This window comes from Halichoeres trimaculatus, unplaced genomic scaffold, assembly GCF_033239565.1.
Source record: "Halichoeres trimaculatus isolate MK-OKI-2021-1 unplaced genomic scaffold, fHalTri1.1 fHalTri1_scaffold_19, whole genome shotgun sequence".
Classification (NCBI taxonomy): domain Eukaryota; kingdom Metazoa; phylum Chordata; class Actinopteri; order Labriformes; family Labridae; genus Halichoeres; species Halichoeres trimaculatus.
In genome coordinates, this window is record NW_027437197.1 from 24,511,471 (window position 1) to 24,532,116 (window position 20,646).

The 20,646-nt window shown below is 38.9% G+C and overlaps 1 protein-coding gene across 1 annotated transcript; it reads right to left on the reverse strand.

Annotated features, from left to right (window-relative positions):
* Window positions 1-345: 345 nt before the first annotated feature.
* Window positions 346-19,777, reverse strand: pou1f1 (POU class 1 homeobox 1). Its single transcript, XM_074695316.1, has 7 exons — window positions 19,642-19,777; window positions 16,149-16,310; window positions 14,632-14,730; window positions 1,401-1,664; window positions 1,093-1,257; window positions 687-747; window positions 346-586 (listed from the first exon to the last, which is right to left on the reverse strand). The coding sequence occupies exons 1-7, from the start codon at window positions 19,775-19,777 to the stop codon at window positions 346-348; spliced, it is 1,128 nt and encodes a 375-aa protein (XP_074551417.1).
* Window positions 19,778-20,646: the final 869 nt, after the last annotated feature.

Here is a 20,646-nt window from a genome sequence, read left to right on the forward strand (position 1 = left end):
AGTGACAGAAATACCGTCAATGGAAAGCAGCAAACATTTTGTAAGGGAGGATGCTCATATGAAGAATAAATAAATAAATACATAAATATGCCTGTTTGATGCGCAAGTTGTCATCTCATTTCCAGAACACATCTGAGGTTCAGTGTTTATTCAGGTTTGTCCATCATGATGAGCTGGATGTTCAATAAACCGTTCTCGAAACTTGCTTTAAATACAAGGTGAGGAAAGCTTTTACAGCCAGACATTTGATTTGAAAGAAATAAAACAACATTTTAACCAGCTGAGGTCACGGTGGGTGCTTCCATCAGAGCGCCGTGAACAGACACTCTCCATCTGACCTTTAAATCACATCATTACTCTTTGTGTTTTACTCATCTGTGTGAGGCAGTTCGGGCTGATTTTGCTCAAGCAGGAGCTGAGGTCGAGGCTGGTTTTGACCCGTTTCTCTCTTTGCCGTCTGTTGCAGAACCAGACTCTGACCACCTCCTTCTCCAGATGGAGACCTTTGGCTATCCGTGCTATTTCCTGGGAGGACGGCTTGTTTTTTTCCACAAAACTGCGCTCCAGAGCTTCCTTAGCTCCCAGGCTGCAGTGCACAACAGAGGACATAGGAAAGAGGATGAAGTGCATGAAACTAGTCATCATTTCAGGGTATGGATTATATCTTTGCTCTTTATAGATAATACCTGATAGTTGTTCTTCTTTTCCTTTTGCGCTCATTCATTCCTATTTTATCACTGTACAAAGCTGCAGGAAGGGTGAAAGAGATGTTATTACCACAAAATACATCTGATCTCTGTGCCCACATACCTGCTATCTGCTCATTAATGTGTGCATTATGTGATAAAAAGGTGGAAAGATGTGAGGTGAGTTTTCAGGAGTCATAAAGGATGAAAATTGCACATTTTTTACTTCGCAAAAGCCACTTTTTGGTCATAAAGGAGGACACTTACACAGTCATTCTGTCACACAAAACGAAAAGTGAGTTCGCAGCGTTATAGATAATCCAAATGCTGTTCCCTGCTAAAGAGCAGGTTTGAATAAATGCTGTAAATGGGGGTTGATGGAGTCGAGTGGAAGTGTGTGACTCACCTCCAGCCAGTTCCGCTTCATCAAGCCATTTAGCCAGAATAGCCTTCAGTTTGCAGGCGTTCTTGAAGCTCAACTGCAGGTTTTCAAATCGACAGATTGTGGTCTGGCTGAACTCTGACCCATGAACTGCTGCGAGTGCTTCACCCACATTAGTTTGTGTGTAGCCTGTGGGTCAAAATGAGGCAGATAGAAAAGGCTTTATTTCAAACGTTATGAGCAGGGTAGCAACAAAAATGGTGAGTGTGAATCCAAGGCTAGAGGATGTGAAATGTTATTTACAACCAGGATGTCATCTTTTATCAACTCACCAAGTTTGATCCTCCGTATCTTGAAGTCATTGGCAAACATCTCCAGCTCTCTGATCTGTGGAGAGTCCATAGCCGGAGCATCTTCAGGCTCCCGCACGCTTTTCCTTTGAGTGTCAGTTTTCATCTCTACGACAGCGGGGCCCCCAGGGGCCTCATCAGTTGAGAGGAAGGCAGAGGGCAGCGAGGAGAAACCGTGGCTTAATGCGCAGGAACCACTACCTAGACCATGATCTGGAAACTTGTACAAGCAAGGGGTAAGAGACCCTGGGGAGAAAAATAGAAAAGAGGGATGGGGCCAAAGACAGAGGGAAAACTTGAGAGAGGAAAATTGGCCGGTGGGAGTCGAAGGTAAGACCCTCAGGCTGTCAGGAAGGTGCTGAAAGCAGCACGGCCACGATCCCCTCGTGTATGCCGACAGCCTTTATTTGGACACCGAGGGGAATTTTGACGTTCCTCTGTTGGACACATTGAACTGCCAGGAAAGAAAGCTGCTGGGGCCTGCAAGCTCCTTTAAGGTATTTGAAGAAGGGGGTATCACGCTTTCCCATCTTTGAGAATAGATTTAAAGTCACAATGCTGGGTGTTCATTTTAAAAGGGAGCGAATTCTCAAACTGCTACATGTTCCTGTGATGTAGAAACCCCCAAATCTGTCTTTAAAGCCCTGTTTCCACTAAGCAGTCCAGTTCAGATCAGTACGGTTTGGTACAGGTTGGCTTGGTTAAGCCTGGTCCTGTTTCCTCAGAAAATGCCCCCTGGTGGTGGGCGGGTGTTAGCCTGATGCAGATCGCCACATCAGTTAAATAATAGCGTGACACCATAGCAGCGCTAATCCAACTGAAGAGCAATGATGGAAGACATCCAGCAATTTGTCTTCTTCGTGATTGGTATGTGGCTCTTTGCTACAAAGCGGGATCAAGCTAAACCCCCTATAGAAGGGTCCCAAAAAGTGGGACGGCTTGTCTCGGTTATTTAGAGATCTGTCCCTGGATTAGTCTGTGGAAACGTTGTTAAATGTGTGCTGTGCCAAGACTAAACAAACTGAACCATTTGGTGGAAACAGAGCTTAATTTGCTCAGAATGGTCCGTTCTAAAAAAAAAAAAAAAAAAAAAAAAAAGGCAAGATCTTTTCAAGACTTGCTAAAATGGTGAGGTCATCCCACTGGTCAAGGACGCATGCACACGCAGCGACCAGCAGCAGATGTGGAGATCACTTGGTTTATATACTGTCTGTGAGTTTCAAATGTTAATGTTAATGTGAGTGTGTAATGTGAACTTCTGCAAACACTCATACTCTGGCACAAGCCCCGAGCCGTCCTTTGACGCCGTGTGAAGCGGCGCGACTGTGCTACCACCTTAGCGACAAACTTTTTGCCAGCTAACTCCTAGCGTCGGTGTTTGGATATACTCCTGTGGTCTCCTCTGTCTCAGCTCCTCAAGCTCTTGGCGATGTCGACTTATATGTCAAAATTCTAACTTGGTTGGCTACATTGCCCAGACATTTGGGCACTCACTCCCTGACCGCGTCACTCCTCCAGTCCAGTATGGAAGGGAGCTGCTCCTCCAGTGGGACACCCACGACCCACCAGGGGACCGCAAGATGATAAAATTCACTGGACTTCAAATATTCACTGACCAGTAGTCTGTCATTTCCCGTCCTTCTCCTTGATCAGGAGCACAGCTTGGTTTGATAAGTCCACCTCTTAATTTACTTTCCTGTACTCAAACTAACTGCACCAATTTCTATACTGCTCATATTATCATCTATGTTTTTTATGTTTTTACGTCTAAATGTGAAACTGCTGCAAACCAAAATCGCCCTTCATGGGACAAATTAATAAAATGAATGACTGAATGAATGAATGAATGAATGAATGATCCAATAGGGTTGCCTTGCTAGTTAATGGCATGGTGGAGGGGTAGGCCTCAAGCACAAAGGTCCGTCCCTGACAGGAATCAGAGGACTGGCCAATCAGAGGGATGGGGTAAACAGTGAGCAGTTAAAAATAAAAATATTTCAGATAGACCCAAATAAGGGTTTTCAAACACACCACTCTGAGAAAAATAAAGATTATTTTGAGCTATAAAGTATTTAAAGCTACCATGGGAGTACCAAGGGGTAAATATAAAGACTGGAAAAGCACAATACCCCCTCTTTAAGTTTGCATTTCATGCTCCTGCCACACTGATCAATTTTTAAATATCTTCAAATAAAAAGTTATTCTTCACTCATTCTCTCCAGGTACCAATATCTGCACCCTACACATAATCCATCATTTTAGTTGAAGAATCTTTCATATATGGCTGCAGAGTCTGCTCAAAGCACAGAGTTCTATAGAAATAAACTGCAAACAGCACTGCACAACAAGTTTCAGCACTTGTATAACACACCACAGGGGTTATTTTTTTCAATAAGATCTCTGGCTGTTAATGTGAAATGTAAGACGCAGAGGAGACGGTGGCTGTAATTATTTTGTATTAATGTCAAATTATTGCCAGAGTACCAGATGGTTGGGTGACTGATATCTTTCCTGAATACGGTGCCGCTCATCACATCAACACTCTGTACAGCTGCAGAGGAAAAAAAAAAGACTTGATTATTTTTCAAAAGTACGATGAATGAAATAAGATATTACTCATCATCGCGTCGGAGCAGACGACTGGCACAGGTTTGCTTTCGATTAATGTCTGACAGCGTCCAGATGTTGGATTCTGTTCACTCTGAATTCTCCTGCTGTGATTTGTTAATACAAACATTGCTAATATTCTTTTTATGATGCCAAATGCAACACTCCCCTCTTGTGTTGGTGTAATTGTAATGCAGTGCAAACTACTTTGCAACTAGAAAGAGACATAATTACACAATAGAAAAGAAAACATTAGATTGTATCCTTCCTCAAAGAAACAGATTCGATTGGATAAAAAGACCGAATCGTCTGCCTGAGGGAAGGGATGCTAATGTCTGTGTGCTCCACCTTCTGATTAAGAACGAGCAGATTTAACACATGGCATTCATTTGATGGTTATATCAAGCTTTTCCTTATGTCTCCCTGTTGAGGCAGGAATGCAGATAGAGCCACCAGATACACAATGAGTTCAGAGCAGAGGAAAAAAGTGCTATCAGTGACCTGTTAAATCGTTCAGAGGGATCCGTACAGCAGCTGGGGAACGGTGTGGCAGTTTCTACAATATGACTTTATGCATCAGTGATTTTCTCCAGAGAGACGTTGAACTAACTCCCTCAGAATCTCTTCTTATGACCAGGAGGTTATATCTGGATAAAAAAAAAACATGTCTGCTCTTATCTGCTCTACATTCATTTGCAAAGCTCCTTCCTTCGTTCTTTCTCTGATGATCCGCAACCTTTAAAAATCATCCGTCACCAGGTGAAGAAGCAGCAGCATCTCATCACCCCTGTATGCAGCTCTGATTGTAAAGTTGCACACACTACACTCTTAGAAATTCCCCCTGTTAAAAAACAGTAAACAACTGGCAGTAGGGTTGCCAGGAATTTACTGTAAAATTAACAGTATATTGCTGTTGCTGAAATTTACAGTATGCTATTGTTTTTATAAATACAGCAAGGAGCTGTTATTTTAAACCTTAACAGTAAATTACTGTTGATAAGATTAGCAGTTAATTACCGTTTATATACAGTTTTTCTAACGAGGTATATTTACAGTTTTTTACTGAGATTTGTAGCATAATACAAGACCTGGCTGTTAATTAAATTCCTTCTAGTAAAATTGAAAATATATTTATTTTTCCAACTCAAGTGATTTGATAAATGACTTACTTGCATTTCATGTTATAAACACCATGTTTTAATGTCATAAATAAACATAGCCTTTGAAACTGCAACTTAAAATGTTAAGACAAATAATAAAACTTCAAAGTGTCTTCTCAAACCAAGTCTCTTTATTGACATTCAACAAACATACAGCTATGTATGAAATGTCACTGCTGTCGTGCAAAAACCTTCACAAAAAGTAAACTCTTCAAGGTTAAACAAAAATGTTCAGTTTGCTCAGATATTGGGTTTTCAATATGTTGATGGTTCTTATGATCATCGAACAAACCATAGAAAATAACTTGAAATTTAAATTTCACTAAAAACACAAAAATTACAAAACAAAAAAAATGGTTTAGGCCTCACAACAGCAGTCTGCTGCAAGAGTTGCTGTCAAAAAACAACACAAACAATAAGGAAAAAAATACTTCACTTTAATCTTATAAAACAACAGATAAACTGATATGACAAAATGTATTTCCCTTAAAAAAGTTCAAGAGAGTTGAAAGACATGCATTTTCAAGTTTTATTAAAACCTAAGAAATATTTCAACAATTATATTAGTCAAATTAACATCATCTCTTAACATCAAAAGTTTAGAAAGCACTTTAACTCTGACTTGAAAGTAAAGAGAACATCAACTGCTTCCAGAGAACATTAACTAGTGTGTGTGTGTACATATTATTGTGTCTGTGTCTGTAAATGTGTGTCACTGACTTCACAAAGTCCCACTCGAAGTCCATGAGTCTTCTTAGGCGACTTGAGACCGGAGGGCTGACCAATGCTCTTTTTTTCACCTCCCCTTTGCTGCCTGCCGCCTTTGTGGCCCGCTCAGGGTTGATCCCTACGAACCGCCTGAAAAACAAGGGAGTGTTGTCAGAGTTTGTGCCCAAAAAATATTATACCGTATATATATTTACGTTTTATTGAACATCTAGCTAATATATTAATTAGTGTAATTGAAATTTCATTGTTTCCCCTAGAGCTTATTTGGGATGGCATCCAAAGAGTATATTAGTCCTTCATCAAATATAGATAGTTAGATAGCTAGATAGATAGGTAGAAAGACGGACAGACAGACAGACAGACAGACTGACTGACTGACAGACAGACAGACAGACAGAAAGACAGAAAGACAGATAGATAGATAGATAGATAGATAGATAGATAGATAGATAGATAGATAGATAGATAGATAGATAGATAGATAGATAGATAGATAGATAGATAGATAGATAGATAGATGGATAGATAGACAGACAGACTGACTGACTGACTGACAGACAGATGGACAGAAAGACAGATAGATAGATAGATAGATAGATAGATAGATAGATAGATAGATAGATAGATAGATAGATAGATAGATAGATAGATAGATAGATAGATAGATAGACGCTGAGATGAGAATAAAACTGACACACTGGATCACATTTTGCACTACACAGATCAACATAGCATTTAAGGTCTAGTTCAGAGCATGGATGTGATCTTTGAGCCTTCTTGTGATGTCTGAAAAGATGTGATTTCAAAGTAAAAAATCTGAGGAACCTTCTTGTGCAGTTAGAGATGCAACACTTAAGAACTATGTTAGGGACATTGCTATCAATACGCATGTGTTTCCCATAGGCCACGACAGTATTACAGTGATGTCCACTGATCTGGCATGGAAACATAATAAAAGGTTCTGTAAGCTATCATGGACTAGAGAAATTTTTACTGTACCTCCTTCTGAATTTCCTTGCCAAAGAGGAGCTGCAAGGATTCTGTAAAAGGAAAAGACAACATTAGAACAAAAGCAATGCTACATTAAATGAATTATGTTAATTCAATTTTCACATTCAAGAAAGATTCAAGTAGTTATTATTAATAATCTTTAGCACAATGTGTTTATTCTATCTCATTAATTATTCTAACAACAGAAACAAAGAAGTTAACCGCTTTACTCTGTTCAGTTGTAATGTCCCTGACTCTCAAAGAAACCATCACCTGTACACTCTCGCCTGTCTCTCACTTCAGTGAATGGTAATCATGTTTATTTCTATAATCGATATTAAACTATATTTCCTGCAAATTGCAGGCTACTTCTTAAATCACTTCAAACATTAATTAATTAAAAGAACCCATATAACAACTACCAAAATTTGAAAGTGCAAAAAAATGTTTTGTGGAGGTTTCCCATTTAGCTGTTAAGATGAAGGTATTGTTAGCGGGCAAAGAATTTACTCACTTTGGGTTTCATATAAAATTCTAGCAACTACTAATTTTACAAATGACTTCAAACTTAGTAAGTGATGGTTTTTAACTACTCTAATGAACAAAGCAGAGAGGCACTCACCTGTTTTTCAAAAGGATGAAGTTGGATAACGATTTGATGTGACTTTTACCAGTCCTTCTTCCATGTGCTCAAACCTTCTTTCTCCCAGAATGCAATGCAAAAAATACAATAACTTACCGTTTTCTTTCCGTGCAGTATAAATACAGTAAAATAATGTTATAAACCGTCATTATACAGGTTTGTCCTGTATATACACATAACAGGATCTTACTGTTGAAATTTCCTTGTAAATTTACAGCAATTCTTTAGAGTGTATAAATAACATTTCTCCACATATAGCTCTGAAACATCACCTTTAATGCAGATTTAGAGAAATGATTGTGATATATTTGTCAAATATTATATATGAATGTTGAATCATGGATTTTGAGAATGTCAAACACAGGAGGCTAAATTAGCTGTTGGAAAAGTGCTGTGATGGTGCTGTTGAAGATCCTTTGGCCGATATCGAAGAAGTTGAGCTTGACATTCTCAAAATCGCTTCCTCAAACTTTTATTTGGCAGCTTCTGGCAGGCAGTAGTGTGAATTTGTATATAAGCTAAATATTTAGAAATCATACTTCAAGATTTAAGAAACTTGTTCTTCATATTTGAAAATCTTAGCAAATATTTAGAACTTTTAGCTTAATATTTAGTCTTAGCTAAATATTCAGAATGTAAACTAAATGTTTAGAAATGTAGCTAAATATTTAGAATCAGGATATTTATTTATATACAGGGCCGTGGGAACTAGGGGTGCGAAATGAAGCTAAAACTCTTATTATTTAGAATGAAGTTGTTTAAATTAATATATTTTGATAAACTATTTTTTTTCCACTAGTATATTCATAAAATGAAATTCAATATGCTCAGAACTAGGAAATAACTTAAACTGAATTTAGCCGAATTTTTGCCAAGGGTGATAAAACTTTGCATGTGCCTAACCATCTTTGTTGCTTCTTCAGAAAGAAGTTTTTCAACCTTGAGATGCATGTCCCAAAAGAGACAGGCAAACCTGACCCTGAACCATGTGCAGGGAGACGTTGTCATTCTGTGTTATTTTTTTACGCTGCTGCCGAGCAGTTCGTATTTATGTATGCATCATGCATACATAAATGTTGATAGTCAGTACCACGATCAGTGCAAGAGCACCCAAACGCTTACCGTAACTTTAGGCCTGGCACCGCGCGTGTGTTTATGTATGCATACCCGCCTGTGCCCCCCCCACATCAGCACCCCCTGCTGAAAATGTGTTCCCACGGCTATGTTTATATACATTTACCTCTAGATATAACATTCAACATTTATATAAAGTATTTGACTGATGTATTTCACAAATATTTTTCTAAATCATAAAAAGTGATGTTTTATTGCTGAAATTGGAGAGATTGTGTTATTTGTAGCGTGTGCAACTTAACAATCAACGCTCCATACCCCTTAGAACATGAGGCTCTGATGGACCAGTGGAAGGTATCCTGAGCTCCTCAGAGGAAGTCTGTCTCATCTGATACCTGCACTGATGTTCCCAGGGAACGACATGTGCAGTTCCTCTGCTTCAGCTGTTTGTTTGCAACACAGACAGCGATGGGCAAAAATTCCTTACATAAAAAGTGTTGTCTTTTGAAGAGCACGATACAAACCTACATGGACATTGATTGACATTTATTGTACATTGTATCAAAAGAGTGTGATGGTATCAGCATCTTAGATGCAGAACTTCATTCTGTAGGGCTTTATGTTTTTACTTTTTGTCAGTTGAGCTAACTGAAATCAAAGCCCTGGCTTTGTCTCAGCCTTTGTAGTTCTCATTTCAGATGTCTTAACAGATAGTGACATGTTAGACGTCAATTAAGTAAGGATCCAAATGAGGATTTGTCTGGGGTCTTATTGAATGCAGCTCAGTCAGAGGCCTTCAGTACTTCAGACTGATGCCAATTCAGAAGTGAAAAAACTGCAGGTCCTTTCATTTTCTTTCTTCAGAATAAAACATATCCATAGCCTGGTAGAAAAAATGGTATAGTCTCTACCATAGACTGTATAAAATAAAGATGTAGTCCCCTGTCTGCAGGGATGGGTACCTTTCACATACAGTACTAATGCCCAGTACCTGGCAATCAGTAGTGGTTCTCAATGGTTTCGGTACTTATGTGTGTGTGTTTATGTGGTAATATATATATATATATATATATATATATATATATATATATATATATATATATATATATATATATATATATATATATATGCTGTCTTCATGTCCAGCATGTATAATCAACTCTACTCTTCCACATTCCACAGTCACAAGAATGTGTTTCGGTGCCGAAACATGGTACTGTTTGATTTGACGCAAAATCCCTTGTACTACCATAGACTGTTAACAGTTGTAGCAAGGTGACAAAAATAGTAATTATTTTTTTTCTTTTGAGAGTCTAATTGCTTCTTGGCTCTCCCTCTCTACATATTGTACAATCCCCCCAAAAAATACACAAGAACGGCAGCTGTCAATCATCGTTAAACACAACGTAATACCTTGTTTTTAACCTCTTATAACTTTTTAAAATGAAGCTTTTCAGAAAAAGAGAGGACTTGAATATAAGTCAGCCAAATGATATCTTCAAATCACCACAACAAACAGACGTGAGAAACATTTCTATGAGTTGTATTAATTTTTTAAAGTTTGACTACAGCCCATCTGGGATGACTGGAGAGCCAGATTTCTTGTCCTTTACTGCAGCCAGCCACCTACGGGGAGCAGTTTTTATGGCGACTGCACTTCAAGCTGAGCAAGATGACATCCATTTTTTTACAGTCTATGGGTATTTCTGACGGAATTTGGTTGGTACCTATCAAAGTACCTAATTTGGTACTGATCCCTACCGGTCTGTTCCTGATGCAGACTACTGACGCTGATGGTAGGGGGCCATATTGGATATGACATCCTAAACCGCTGAGATAGAAAAAAAGTCACCTCCTGTTCAGTGTGTGCGGTTGGCTGAAATTAGTGTTTCAGACCCAATTTCTTTGGCTTGGTGTGTATGTGGTTTCTTGTCTTTATGCAGCCAGCATAGGCTTCATATGTCAAGGCCCTTTGAAGCTTAAAATTATTATTATTATTATTATTTTTATTATTATTATTATTATTATTATTATTATTATTATTATTATTATTATTATTAATTGGATGTAGTGGCCTATTTCATAAGGCAGAAATGCAACAATTTTTCAAACAGTGAATCAACGCCAGAATCACTGTTTGGTCTTAAATGTTTGATTTATGTGAAAGTATCCAGTGAAAAGCATCAAAATGTACTTTGGTTGGGTTTTATTAGCAGAAGAGCTTCTTCAGGGTGATATAAGACCTCTCTGCTTTGTGTTGGGGTCCTGCTCACACAGTCAAGGTTCCAATCTTCTATAACAACCCACTCACTTTATCTTATCCCTTACTTGGCCTCCACCAAATACTGACTGAAAAATCTGGACTATTAAATGTCCTCTGTGTGCTATTCTGTGCTTTTTTCCTGTGACTGAAAACAAGGCTGATAAGGTCAAGGAAGCTATAAAGCTCCATAAAGCTGAGGGAGAATGCAGAGTTGATAACTCTCTCTGGGTTCATAAATTAAAACCTTTCCTATTTCACTTACTCTTTTTACCCATTGTTGAAAAAATAAAACAGATTAAAACTTTTTTTTTTTCCACAGAAAGAGCCAATTTCTTCTCTGACCTTGTCTCACGGGTTTCACACAATTACGAAGTTCAGTTTAATCTATTAATTTCTGTTCTGCCCTTTGCTTTAAAATATTCGTCTTCGGAGTTTTTGGTCACTTTGGAAAAATTAAATTTTGTGATTTATCAGAAGTTTTTCTCACTTTGGATTTTACCCTCCAGACAATGGTCTGTTGCTAACTGAAGTTTGTAACGTAGTGTCAGTTCGTCAGACTTCTCTCTGTGATTAAATATGCTGAACATTTTCATTGTAATCATCTCCTCACATACAGCGCCTTTGTTGCTGAAGCAAACAGCTGATCTCAAACAAACTGGCTCTCAGATTTCTGATACCCATCACTTGACAGCATAGACACTGTGTTCATTAAAGTGACTAATGAACTCCAGATAGTAATAATGTGAGCAGGCGTGTAATTCAAATCCTAATATATTTCAGCCCAGCCTCTGACACAGTGGACCACACAGTGTCAAATAATTTCATTAAAGCACACACAGGAGCAGCTCCTTGTCTTCAGGTCTACACCCCAGTGGTCAAAGCTTTTTTTTCCTCATCTTTTAAAAGATGCAATCTTATTTCCTCTACAAATGTTTATTTTCCAGGCCACCAGGGTTACATTTAAGGTCATTTTCCTTTGACTGTATGTGCCCCCACTTTGTAATATCTTACAAAATTGTTTTAGTTCGATAATTCCTCTCATCAAAATGTGTGCAATATTGGATTATTAATTTCTACTTCAGACTGAGGATGGCTCTCAGTGCCTTCTTTCTTTTTTCCCCCTTTAATTATTTTTGTGTTACTCAGAGGAATTGGTATGCAGGACACTGTAGCGCTGACATCCTGCTCGAGAGATGACTTGTTGGATTCGTCTGGGTGTTTGACAAAGTCTGTGTTCAAGTCAAAAATGCTCAAGGTACATTCATACTATTTTAAAGGGTTTGATGCTAAGATGTCATCTCTTATTTTGACCTCACCAAAACTTCTTCCAGAAAGACAGTTTTGCATTATTTTCTCACTATATAGACTAAATCTTTTCTATCTATTATTTATCTGTTATTCTTTAATAATTTCCCCCCTGGGATCAATCAAATTGTATCTTATTTTAAGTTTTATCTTTTCTTTTCTTTTCTTTTTTTTTGTCTTTTCTTTTTTTTCTGTTCTTATCTTATCTTATCTTATCTTATCTTATCTTATCTTATCTTATCTTATCTTATCTTATCTTATCTCATCTTGTCTTAAGTCTTGACTAAAGCATCAAGACAAACTAACTTTTTTTTGAGTTCAGTCAGGCTTGCTACATGGATGAAATAGAGGCCAAAACTACCCAAATAAATTTAAAAAGATCTCGTAAAAGTCTTAACTCATCCAATCACAAATAACTGATGAGTTTTGTAAGCCCAAAAATTTGGCTTGGCATACAAAACAACTGTGTTTGATTTGGAACCTTAAAGAACCTTAAAGATGCAGTGAGGAGGTTTTAATTGTACTGCCTTGCAGTGGCGTTTTCTCCCAGAGGCCAAGGGAAGCCATGCTTCCTCTCTTCTTTCAGACAGTAGCTGTGATTTAATGAAAATGCTCCTTTTAACAGTTTCGATAATTCTTCTGTGTTTCGTCACTGTCATCACTTCCTTATTTCTCTCCTCTACTTATTGAGCATTTTACGATGTGTAAAACAGCGCCCTCCTATATGTTCTGTGGCAAATGAGTGGTGTAAATATGATACTGCACACTGTTGTCTGCAAGGAGGCCAAGCCAAGTTGGCGTCCCATGGTGAAAAAAAAACAAAAACAAGAATGATTAACCAATCAGATAAGGCTGCTGTCATGACACTGCTCACCTGTGATTGGCCAAGACTGTGTCAAGGGAAGCCACCCTGTCTTTGGCCTCAAACCAATTAAATCACAGTATCGTCATCATCATCATCAAGCCACTGAATGAAATCAGAGAGGTTAGCACATTAGCTGTGTGCATGAAGCGTCCAGTTGTGCATTTGAGTGGGCGGTTGAGTACATCAATACGGTGTTTAAGCTAAGTCAAGAGGACAATGTATGCTGTATGTGTGTGAATGAGTGAGTGAGGGTGGGAGCGTGAAAGAGCGTGTGTCGGTGTTCAAAGTGTCAGTTACATAACAAGCGTGTGTAAGTAAAATGAACGCTCATTCCGTTACATGAAATAGTGATATACAAGCTGCAACGTAGTCTTCTATGTACCCACTCCTTAAAAAACAGATTAGAGGGTTTGTCTCACTTGGCTTCCTCAAAATCATTTGCCACGCCATGCCACGCCACCTTCTGGCTCGGAGTCTTACGCACAGTGTCTTAAAGCTTTGACTTGTAACGAGATTTGTGTTTGTTTTGGAACAATTTTTTTCTTCAAGGCAACTCTTTACCAGATACAATGCAGCAAGGTAAGGTATCTTATCAGCACAGTTACGTAGCGCTGTTGTTTGAAACTTCTTATTGTACTTCAGTAGCCGTCCATACCTAGCACTGACAGCCCGGTGCTATAAAGAAATGTATGTAATGTGTAACGTTAATGAATCCTGGTTATGTCCTGCCAGTCATCTACCAAGTAGAGCTAACGTAACCTCACTCTTCATTTTATTGATAGACTCTCAAGTTTGAACAGACCACTGCAGAATAAACCAGATCTGTCTTCTCACTACTCAACTTCACCAGCTGGTGTGATGCTGTCATAAATATCTAGACATGCTGGAAATCAATCCAGTCCTAGGTGGCGCTGATTGGGAAGCTAAGAAGTATGATTCCAGTATAGTGGCGCTGATAATCTCATTTTAAAGTGTGGTTTATGATTAGGCAGAAGGGAGACTTTTTCAAGAACACTTAGAAACTCCTCACAGCCCTTTTAACTTTTTTAATAATAATGCATTAAAGGTAAATGATACAAATAACAAATGAAAGAGTCCCATTTGCTGTGATTAGACAGCTCAAGTTAGAATCTGTTTCCATCTGTTTGGAGCTAAATGTTGGAAAGTGGATCGATGATTGACTTGCGTTGGGCTGGAGAGGCTCCTCTGCTATCAATAAATAGAAAATGCTTTAACACCAACACCAGTTTCTGACAGATTTCACAGAACCACGTACTCCTACCTTCATTTCTCTGCTCGCTCCACAGGAGGGGGAAGTGGCAAGTCGGCTTTGACAGTTATGTTTAACAAGTGTGCGGAAGAGCTCATGCGTGAGGAGAGCTAATCAAGTCTGAAATTGATTTTAACTGGTAGCAGATTTCAAATTAAATGGAAATAAACAAGTTGTCTGCTCAATTTATTGGGTGTAACTGCAGGCCAGGAATTGGAATGATCTGGTGTGTGTGTGTGTGAGAGAGAGAGTGTGTGTGTGTGTGTGTGTGTGCATCAGATGGTGAAACTGATGGTTAGATCATTACCTTGCAATGGGTTTGAAGCGCTCACCATGTTAGGGTGAGGGACGCCACATGTCTGCAGGATGCGAGTCTGAGAAATACTGGCAGAGAGCATCTCCTGAGCTGCAGAGAGAAACAGACAATCAAAGTTATAATCACCCTCATCGTGTACTGCATATTATAATTACTGTTCTCCTCAAACAATCCTAATTAAGCCCTCAGTCTTAATCAAGGTTCTTAATGCTAATTTGCATCTGATACAATTTGCTCCTCCTATGACACTTGAGCATTTCTCCACTTCTTTGAATGCACTTTCTCCTGCCATTGTCATTAAAATTATGTTATTGAGAAATGCATATTAAATATAGAACATTATTTATTCACAATGTAATGTATAATACCACTGAATGTCTGCTTTTGCTTTGTTACCTGACCCAAAGACATTATGAAGTAGAAATTCCTCACAGCTGAAGAAAGCTAGTTTTTAAAAACTGTCTTAAAGATGCTACGAGGAGGATCTGTTTCAATTGGGCTATGTCGCCACCTTCTGGCCTGGAATCTCATGGACACTGTCGTAATGACTTAGAACCAGGTAAGTGTTTGTTTTGAAATTAAATGGAGATCTGATGGAAACAAATTTTCTTTGTTCAAGACAACTTTTTACTGGATACAACGCACACAGGTAAAGTATTTATCAGTACAGTTACATAGCGCTATGGTTTGAAATGTGACATCAAGCAAATGTTGTAGTAGCAGACTATATGTAGTGCTATCGGCAGCCTGGTGCTCCAACGTATCTGTAGGCTAACGTGTCAACAAGTAAACACTTTCAGTTTGTAAGGAAATTAGTAGCAGCCGATATTTAGCGCAGCTAGCAGCCTGGTGCTCTAAGACATGTCTGTAATGTGTAACAGAGCTAACATAACCTCACTCTTCATTTTATTGATAGACTCTCAGGTTTGAACAGACCACTGCAGAATAACTGCTACATGTGGAATGAACGTTAGCGCAAACAGTTTAGCCCTTTTAGCCTGTAGCTCGTGTTTTAGCCTTTAGCTCGTGCTCTATCTCTCTCCTGTTTAGCTTTTTTTCTGCTCTTCTGTCCTTTTTCTGTCTGACAGTTAGACTCCAGTGTCCACCATCACTACAAAATTAATCACAGAATTTGTATCTTCTTACTTATAAACTCTGTCAGTTAGCGTAGTGTTGTCATGGAGACCTAGATGTTCCATAAACCAATCCACTCCTGGTTGACCTGATCAGGAGGCTAAGAAGTAGCATTTCAAAATAAGCTGTAACCTGTAATATTGGTGCTGGTCATCTCATTTTTAAGTGTGGATTACAATCAGGCAAATATCTTGAAGGGAGACTTTTAATCACTTAGAGACTCCTCAAAGCCTCTTTAGATAATGATCAAAAAGAAAAGAACAGCAGTAATTGCATCAGAATGGCCAGTGATGAAGTGTCTGTTCATTATGTAATAGCAGCAGATTAAAAAAAGCCTTGCAACAGTTGACACAAAAACCAACACCACCACCCACCTGCCATCATGCCATAGGTGGCCTGCTGGTTGCTGTAGTGACAGGGGGTGACTGGGTAATGCAGGCTCGGTGGGCCATTTCCAAGAACGTTGCCGAGGGAGGAAGTGGACAGGTGCATGTGGGAGCGCTTGGATGACTGACCCAGGGACAGCCCGGAGGATACTGATGGAGACAAACGTTGTATGACTGCAGAGTAAAATGTATGACTGGAGAGATGTGTCAGCTGGGAGCTTGAACAGTGGAGTGCTGAGAGACAAATGCATGATACTCCAAGGAGGGAGTTTCCCAGGAATTAATTGCAGCTGCTAATAGAGATTTGCACATCATTTAACCCTGCTATCTGCTCCATTTGAAGGTCTGGTGCACAAAGCAAAGTGCTTGGATGACACTCAAGGTCAAAAACCACAAAGTTCTGCAGCTCTGTGCAGTTTTGTAACTGACTGACTCGGAGGCACGAATGTTCAAAGTTCAAATGGGGTAATGGCAAATCTTGTATGTCAATCTAGAGGTTGAAATGTTGCAACCACTAATCATATACTAGTCAGGTTAGTGCCTGGGTACCAACTTAAAGAGGGGGTATTGAGCTTTCTATTGTTTTTTTTTTACAGTCTCTCTGGTACCCCTGTTGTAGCTTTACATGTTCCATGCCTCACACCAGGGTTTTAGGAAAACCATTCAACCTCTGTCTGAAATGTTTTATTTCAAAGCCCCCCCCACTCCACAAACCCCCTTCCCTCTGATTGGCCAATCCCTTCAGAGACCTGTCAGAGATAGAGCTAACCGATTTGAGGAGTTGACAAACAGATTCAGGGATTTCTACAACATGTAAATATGTGATGGTTTTATAACTTGCACAAGTTTAGCACTGACACCCAACGTTTACTTTACATCAAGGTTGAAAATTTTACCCCTCTTTAAGATTACCATTAACTATACCATATGAGGACGAAGCTGCCAGTAAAAATAATGTTTATGACCTTAATATTTTAATTGACCTGTAGATGCTAACAAAGAGATGTTTTGATAGTTACGTCACGTACCTAGCCAGACCTAATCCACCACCTTTCTGCAGAAGCTCTTCTTTTTTAAGTGTATTTCAGCATAGTTGCGCCCTGCTCTGGTCTGCTAATCACATACTTATTCATGAATTCATCTTTTTTATGCACTTTAAGGTTCACTTTAAGAATAAATGCATGCAAATGCATATTGTTAAAAAGCTCTCTGAGTTGCTGGATGGGCACTGACACGTGCAGACAATTCGTGTTCTCTGGTGTTGGGTCTGATTTCTCTAGAGATTCAATCAAAAATACTGATTATAAATATATACAAAGTGTTGTGTTAACTGGAGTTTTAATTTCAATTTAGTTTGGCATTAAGTTTTTTCTCACTGCTTTTAAATGGGCACATTAACCATTCATTCAGTAACTTTTTGAAGGCATTAAGCATTTAAAGTAAATCCTTAAATTAAGGCACTCGCTTGTTTCAATACCAAACTTAACCCAAAGAAAGAAAGAAAGAAAGAAAGAAAGAAAGAAAGAAAGAAAGAAAGAAAGAAAGAAAGAAAGAAAGAAAGAATGAAAGAAAGAATGAAAGAAAACTGTATTATTTGTATTAATACAATGTATGACTAAAACAGCATAGTCCAAGCTCTAACAATCAGCTGGCAGGAAACTTCCAGGAAGTCTCCCTACACAGTGTTCCACAAGAACCAGTCCTGTGGGGAGTTCGTCACACTGATAACACATCCTCAGAGGAATTACCCTCAGAGAAAAGACAGCTGGGCCATGCAAAGCTGATGATTGGATACATTTTGATTGGCTGTGAATAAATGCATTTCTCCAATTCAATTCATCCTTATCATTGTGCACCTTGCAAAAGAGGCGAGGAGAAGGCAGTTGCGTCAGTTCTAGGTCAGTAAGTGCAACATGGACATGGCTCTTCTGCAGCGCGTATGGATCTCTTATAGGATGAGAAAATCCAGGAAAAAAGGTCTCTTAATATCACACCTCCTGAGACCCAGCAATGCCTTTTTGTTCTCTGTAGGATACGTCAATTTTAGAGCTTTATTTAAAAAACAAACTAGTCTACAAGGATAAAACCTGTTGTGCTCTTAAGAGGACATCCTGGGCTTCTCAGTGATATTTTGTTAAAGTTTATCCAAAGAAACCAGAGATCTGTTTTTCCCTATGGCCACCTAACCAGCCACTGTGTTTTATGAGCGTAAGAAAAGAAAATTATTAGGCTGATGCAAAAGCTGTGCTTTTAAAGGTAAATATTGGATGGTTCTTAAAACACAAGTGTTTAAGCTGTGTTATGAGAAGTTTGGATGTCGTACTTTTTTTTTTTTCTTACTGAAAACAACAATTTTCTCAGTGTCTTCCATGGTGAACATTGGGACTTGCTAGGTCTTTTTTCTCACGTGAAATGCAGGAGTGACATACTTACAAACTGACCTTCAATAGACCACCAGAATACACACACATGAACACACACAGCTTTATGGACATTTAGTTTTAAGTTTTGAATGTTTTTTTTTTTGGTTTTTTTTTTTTCAGATTTGATATTTATACACCTGGAAAAGGAAAGGTAAACAAGCTGCATCTGTTACAAGCTAACTTGTAGATAGTAAATGGTTTATTTTCTTTGTTTTAATCACAAAAGAACTCCTGGTTACCCCTTCAAAACTATAGAAAAGATGACAGAAGAAAGACCATTTTCAGGACAAGGAAGTCTCCTGCAAAGGACATTCAATTTAGAAAAGAATAAAAATATTTTTGTAAAAAAAAAAAAAAAAAATGCAGCATGCTACTTTTAACCAAGACAATTGTTAAATACAGAAAAATCAAAAACTGTAACCCTTTTTTTCTTCAGTGTCTCAGGATGATTTCTTGCATAGCATGATATGACACCACTCTGCTTTGAAAAGCACACTTTAATGTCAGAGGAAGAAGAGTGAAGTGATTGTTTTGGACCCGTTACCCACTTTATTTCTGCTGGGATCATATATCAGAAGAAAAAAAAATTGGTGATCTACAAACTCAAAACCACAAATCTTTTTGAGTGTATTTTCTAATTTGCATTACAATATCTTATTCAAGTTAACATGAGTCACACTGATCTGGCAAGTCTAGATCTAAATTCAATTTGGAGATATTACGAGCCAAAATTAAGAACTCAAATGGTTATACAAGTAAAACTGTCTGCCAACGCAGAAAGTAAAATCATCTCCATGAGTTTTCTTTTGATTTAAAAAGTACTCATATCATAGATGGAAAAACACTAATTGCTGTGATTTTTACAGGATTTTCCGCCTGTTTTATTGACATTACACCATCTGTAAGCACCGTCATCCGTCTGTGAAACGTGAAAGTGCAGTTCATACTGAATTAATTAGTTGAAGTTCTTCCAAAAGGAAAAAAAAAGGAATGGATGATAGGAAGACTTCAAATGACAAACCTCGAGGATTAAAAAAAAAAAAAAGTCAAAAGTTTACCTGCAGAAGCCATGCTGTGAGCGTGTGAGGTGGCTGGGAGGCAGTCAGTGGTTGATGAATGATGCATGAGGATGGGCAGGGGTGAGTCTCCTGCGAGGGGGCTGAAAGAGTCAGTGCTGAAGGCTTGGCATGCCATTGTTTCTCTGGATGCTCCCAAAGGGTCCAGATGATGTGTGAAGTTTGATCCTTGTGGTGATCGGTGTCCTGTGCTGTGTCCTCTTATGACTTACGCTGTCTTGTTTTCCATTATGGCTTACCTTTGAGTTAATCTGTTGAATTCTTGAAATCTATTATTTCCCCTCCCTTTTTCCTGTCTCCTTTGGCCTTTTATTTCTCCTGCTGCTTCCTGTCTTCTCTAACCACCTCTGTCTCTCGTCCTGAAGCTCCTTGACTCACTCAAGCATAGTTTTATCTTCAGACATCTGGGAATATGCAGGTAGAGTATGTCATAGGTTACCTAATTTCTCAAAGAGAAACCAATGTCAGCACTTCAGCCGGAGCTCTTCATAGTTTTAGGCACATCTGTACCCACAGATGAGACTACTGCGGATGCTCCTAGTTCAGCTCAAAGGTCTCCTTCAGCTCCTGAGCTCCCTCTCATTAGGGCCTCTGCATTGCATTCCCCTGTCTCCCTTTTCCCTATTACACATGCAGGTAAGCCAGAGTCTGACATACGCTCAGCATTTTGCCGCCTTTGTCTACTGCAGATATTTATATCCCACCCACCTACAACCAACCAGCCCTCTCGACCTATGAGGCCCCCTATTTCCCATCAAGCCGCTCTCCTCCACCTACCAATCCTGCGCCGCTGCTGTTTTTGCTTGTGTTTGTCTGTACCTGCGCTTCATCCTGCTCCCAAATCCAGGATTAGGGTACAGAGCAGCCGAGAAACTCGATCCACCTCCTTTCCTCACTCTTCTCTTGCTATCCCTCTGTGCCTCTGATTACAGAGTCTTGCAGAGGGAAAGTAAAACAAGCCGTCTGAACGCTAACAAAAACAGCAAA

Coding starts and splice junctions, on each gene's coding strand:
- pou1f1 (XM_074695316.1), bottom strand. CDS start 19,777: ATGGCATGCCAAGCCTTCAGCACTGACTCTTTCAGCCCCCTCGCAGGA. Junction 1,665..14,631: donor CGCTTCAAACCCATTGCAAG/GTAATGATCTAA, acceptor TTTTCTCCCCAG/GGTCTCTTACCCCTTGCTTG. Junction 587..686: donor AAAAGAAGAACAACTATCAG/GTATTATCTATA, acceptor TGTGCACTGCAG/CCTGGGAGCTAAGGAAGCTC.